Source organism: Carcharhinus amblyrhynchos, unplaced genomic scaffold (assembly GCF_965287045.1).
Source record: "Carcharhinus amblyrhynchos unplaced genomic scaffold, sCarAmb.v2.hapA scaffold_549, whole genome shotgun sequence".
NCBI classification, from domain to species: domain Eukaryota; kingdom Metazoa; phylum Chordata; class Chondrichthyes; order Carcharhiniformes; family Carcharhinidae; genus Carcharhinus; species Carcharhinus amblyrhynchos.
In genome coordinates this window covers 103,677-108,659 of record NW_027650289.1, presented here as the reverse complement: position 1 = coordinate 108,659, position 4,983 = coordinate 103,677, and the positions used below count along the sequence as shown (strand labels likewise).

Genomic DNA, 4,983 nt, shown 5'->3' with positions numbered 1-4,983 from the left:
TAGGGTCTTCTAAGAGACTTCTGGATGAGTACATGGGACTTAATAGGATTGAGGGTGATAGGTAAGCCTAATAGGTAGGGATATGATCAGCGCAACTTGTGGGCCGAAGGGCCTGTGGTTTCTCCATGTTCTAAGATCCCGCTGCAATCCAAGATAACCTTTTGAGCAAGTTATCGTGTGTTTGGTGTGTGTGTGAGAGGGAGTGTGTGTGTGTTATCAGTGTGTCTCTGCTGACTGATTACTGTATTTACAGTGGGTTGTGCAGACTGGCTGCCTTCCTCTCTCTGCCCGCATGTTTTACGATCTCTGTCTGAATGAGGAACCTGAGCTCATGCTCTAAATGGCTGGTTGCTGTCTGTTGTTGACAGAGCGGTCAGTCGCAGAGTGTGGCTGACTGCTGACTGTCCCATTCTCCGGATTCATATTTGCCCCATCCCCCTGGGGTCGGGGTCGGAGTCCCTCCCCTAGCAGGATTCTCCTTTTGAGACCAGGGGAGGGTCTCTGCCTGGATTTCCTTTACCCGGGGTGGTGGGGGTGCCGAGCTTGTCTTCAAATGGCCACTTTTATTTAGTAAAATGTCCCAAGGTGCTTCAGCAGAGGTTGTGAGAGCAAAATAATTAACTGACGCTGGTGGTAATGCTTTTATTTTATTTATTGGTGTCACAAGTCAGCTTACATGGGCAGCACAGGGGTTAGCACTGCTGCCTGACAGTGCCAGGGATTTGGGTTTGATTTCCTGGCTTGGGTCACTGCCTTTGCAGAGCCTGTACGTTCTCCCCCATGTCTGCGTGGGTTTCCTCCAGGTGCTCCAGTTTCCTCCCACAGTTCGAAAGACGCACTGGTTAGGGTGCATCGGCCGTGCTAAATGGTCTCTCAGTGTACCCGCACAGGCGCCAGAGTGTGGCGACTTGGGGGATTTGCACAGTAGCTTCATTGCAGTGTTAATGTAAGCCTACTTGGTGACAAATGAATAAACTGCTTTTGTAATCTACTGATAAAAGCGAGTGTCCCCTTTTCACCACCCTACTAACACATTCTATCGCCTTCAGAGATCTGTGGACAAACGTGCCAAGGTCGTTTAAGACTTACCTGGATAGTCACATGAGCAGGCTGGGAATGGAGGGATACAGAAGAATGGTCTAGTTGGCCCAATGAGTGGTGCAGGGTTGGAGGGCCGAAGGGCCTGTTTCCTGTGCTGTTTTGTTCTTTGTTTGTCCCTTTCTTCCACAGATCACAGAACCTGTTCATCCTTTTCTTGTAAGACAAACCACCACCACCCCCCCCCCCCCCCCCCCACCGAGCCCCTTCATCCCAGGAGTCAGCAGAGTGAACCCTCTTTACACTGCAAGTATATCCCTCAAGCAAGGGGACCAAAACTGTGTACGCGACTCCAGGTGCGGTTTCACCAAAGCCCTGTAGCAAGACTTCCCGACTTTCCTACCCCTATCTCCCTCCCGATAGAGGCCAACTTTCCATTTGCCTTCCCGATCGCTCGCTGTACCTGCAGGTCACCGTTTTGCGATCTGTGTACCGGGACACCCAGACCCCTCTGCAACATTGCATTCTACAGTAGTTAAATACTATCTGCTTTGTCTGTCCTTCCCACCAAAATGGACAGCATTTTCTCACCAGATCTTTGCCTGCCTAACCTGCCAGAGTCCTTTTGTGGAGTCCTTTTGTATGTAGCCTCTTTTTGCCCTCTTCACCAGTGACTTGCCTTCCTAGCTGTGTGTCACTGTTCTGTCTTCATTCCTCCATTCCACAGTGGTTAGCGCTGCTGCTTCCTAGCTTCAGGAACCTGGGTTCGATTCCTGGCTTGGGTCACTGTGTGGAGTTTGCACATTCTCCTCGTGTCTGTGTGGGTTTCCTCCGGGTGCTCTGGTTTCCTCCCACAATGCAAAAGATGTGCTGGTTAGGTGGATTGGCCATGCTAAATTGCCCCTTAGTGTCCCAGGATATGTGGGTTAGAGGGATTAACGGGGTCAATGTGTGGAGTTAGGGGGTGTAGAATGTAGTGTTACAGTCACAGCGAGGGTGTAGAGAAAGATCAACTTAATGCGAGGTGGGTCCATTCAAAAGTCTGACAGCAGCAGGGAAGAAGCTGTTCTTGAGTCGGTCGGTACGTGACCTCAGACTTTTATACCTTTTTCCTAATGGAAGAAGGTGGAAAGGAGAACGTCTGGTGTGTGTAGGGGTCCTTAACTGGCTGCATTTCCTGAGGCAGCAGGAAGTGTAGATGGAGTCAATGGATGGGAGGCTGGTTTGCGTGATGGACTGGGCTACATTCACCACCCTCTTGTAGTTTCTTGTGGTCTTGGGCAGAGCAGGAGCCCAGACCGAGCTGTGTTACATCCGGAAAGGATGCTTTCGATGGTGCATGTGTAAAAGTTGGTGGGAATTGTAACGGACATGTTGAAGTGCCATTAAAGGGCACTTCCCCCACCAACCTGCTTACCCAGCGCTGAGGAGAAAATCCCTCCCCTTCAGGACAGACTGAAGGGGTTAAATTCAGAGGCCGGTTCACACAGATGAGGTTTGTATTCCCTCAAATGTGGGAGATTAAGGGGGTGATCTAATCGACGGGAATTAAGATGATTAAAGAATTTGACAGGGCCGATGGAGAGAAGCTATTTCTTACGGTTGGAGATGGGGGGTAGGGGGAGAGGACAGAGTGCTGTTGTGAAGATGAGTTTGTGAAGTGCAGTGCCTTTAAGAGCTAGTTCTCTATCAGTGCTTGGGTGTTTAAAATGCCGGTCCCCACAAGAGTACACAGATTGCAACATTTTAATCAAGACCAAGCATCGGGGTTGCCTTGGTTGCAGGCTTTTGAATTCTGACAACCTATCAGTTTAAAGGCACTCAGTTATCAGGAGCCTCTCAAATTTGAATTTGGCATCGTCCGACCAATCCCGGTGTAGGAAAGTTGATTAGATCATCAGGGACATAAGAGGAACGCAACTACCTGCCTGCAGTTCAACTGAAGAGCTGTCACCTCTCAACACCTAGAAAGAGAAGTCTCCATCAATCTAACAAAGGGTCAGAAAGAGTTTACAGACAGCGGAATTGACAGAACTCCAAAGGTTTTCCAAGGCCAAGAGACCTGTTTGTATTTTTATTTGAGACTGATGAATTTGTTTTTTTTTTATTGTTAATGAAGGAACTTTGTTTTTATTTGAACAGCATTCCAGTTACACCTTGCGTTAATCAATATGTTATTTGTATTTATTTGAACAGTGTTCCAGTCGCACCTTATTTTAATCGATATGTTACTCGTTGAGTTAAAGTTCCCGGTTGATTAAATAAGTAACCTGTTAATTGTTCACTTAAAATGGTTGTTGGGGGGGGGGGGGCGGGTGTGGGGTGGTAATAATATTAAAATAAGAGTCAGGAAGAATCCCCTCACACAGAGGGGAGGGGGAATTTGGACCTCTCTAAGAGGAGATACTGACCCTTTGAGCTCTTGGTTTTCCTGAGACTCTGGGCGTGTGAGGTAGATGGGGACTATCGGTTCGTGTCCAGATGTAATAACATTCTTTCTCTCTCTCTCGGTGGGCAGGACACGCAGGAGAAAGGAGCTATGAGTCCCGAGAAAGCAGAAGAAGTCAAACTAAAAGCCAAGTACCCCGTTCTGGGGATGAGACCGGGGGGCTCGGAATTCCTCATGAAGAGGTTGCAAAAAGGGGTAAGGAGTGTGCTCCAGAAGCTCTGTCAGCCCGTGCTGCAGCGCAGTGTGGGAATCTCGCTGTTCCCTCCCCCTACTGGAATACTGTGTACAGTTCTGGTCACCCTATTATAGAAATGATATTATTAAACTAGAAAGAATGCAGGGAAGATTTACTAGGATGCTACTGGGACGCGATGGTTTGAGTTATAAGGAGAGGCTGGATAGACTGGGACTTCTTTCTCTGGAGCGTAGGAGGCTGAGGGGTGATCTTATAGAGGTGTATAAAATAATGAGGGGCACAGATCAGCTAGATAGTTAATATCTTTTCTAGTAAATCTCTTCTGTGCTCTTTCTAGTTTAATAATTTTAAGTGTGGCCTTACCAATGCCTTGTACAACTTCAACAAGACGTCCCAACTCCTGTATTCAATGTTCTGACCGATGAAACCAAGCATGCTGAATGCCGCCTTCACCACTCTGTCCACCTGTGACTCCACTTTCAAGGAGCTATGAACATGTACCCCTAGATCGCTTTGTTCTGTAACTCTGTCCTACCATTAATTAAGTCCTGCCCTTGGTTCAATTGGCCAAAATGCATCACCTTGCATTTATCTAAACTCTGATATCTATATTTCAAATATCTAAATAATCTTAGAGACTCTTGACTCGCCCGTTGCGTGCTTTTCGTTCTTGGATTGCTCCAGCTAAATCTCTCGCCTTGTCTCCTTGCCGACCTCGCTTTCCCCACCTCCCCCTTTCCCCTCCTTCTCCCCTCCGTTTCCTTTTACCCTGTAGCAGAAGTACTTTGACTCCGGCGATTACAACATGGCCAAAGCCAAGATGAAGAACAAGCAGCCGCCCAACAGTGGGACGGACAAGAACCTGGTGACGGGAGACCACATCCCCACGCCCGAGGACCTGCCGCAGAGGAAATCGTCGCTGGTCACCAGCAAGCTGGCCGGCTGACGGGGGGTTGGGGGTGGGGGGCCCGAACAGCGAAAGCTCTCCCAGCCGGGGAGGACGTTTCCCTAAACCGTGTCCTGACGGAGGAGAGGGAGCGGGGGTAGAAAAAAATAAGTTCAATCTAAATATTGTGATTTTCTTTTTTAAAAAAAAGGCATATATATGTGTAAATATATATATATATATGGGAATATACAGGGGGGAGAGGGGGGAAGAAAAGCGCTCGACGCAATCAAATCTGGCTTCATTCCATTATCCCCCCCCCCTTCCCCGGGATCCTCAGTAGCCCCCCAACCCCTCTCGGGAGGCGCGGGTGGGCTGGGGAGGGAGCTGCTTGTTGCTGGTAACAGGTCCCTT

General features: G+C 48.6%; 1 protein-coding gene across 2 annotated transcripts; it reads left to right on the top strand.

The window, feature by feature from the left end:
- Positions 1–3,557: 3,557 nt before the first annotated feature.
- On the top strand, positions 3,558–4,768 carry LOC145339586 (alpha-endosulfine). 2 transcript variants are annotated; one of them, XM_080184082.1, is made up of 2 exons: positions 3,558–3,682; positions 4,462–4,768. In XM_080184082.1, the coding sequence occupies exons 1-2, from the start codon at positions 3,578–3,580 to the stop codon at positions 4,627–4,629; spliced, it is 273 nt and encodes a 90-aa protein (XP_080040208.1). In that variant the 5' UTR covers positions 3,558–3,577; the 3' UTR covers positions 4,630–4,768. The 2 variants fall into 2 exon arrangements, with proteins under 2 accessions (XP_080040208.1, XP_080040207.1); XM_080184081.1 differs by having other exon boundaries at positions 4,459–4,768.
- The last annotated feature ends 215 nt before the right edge of the window (positions 4,769–4,983 follow it).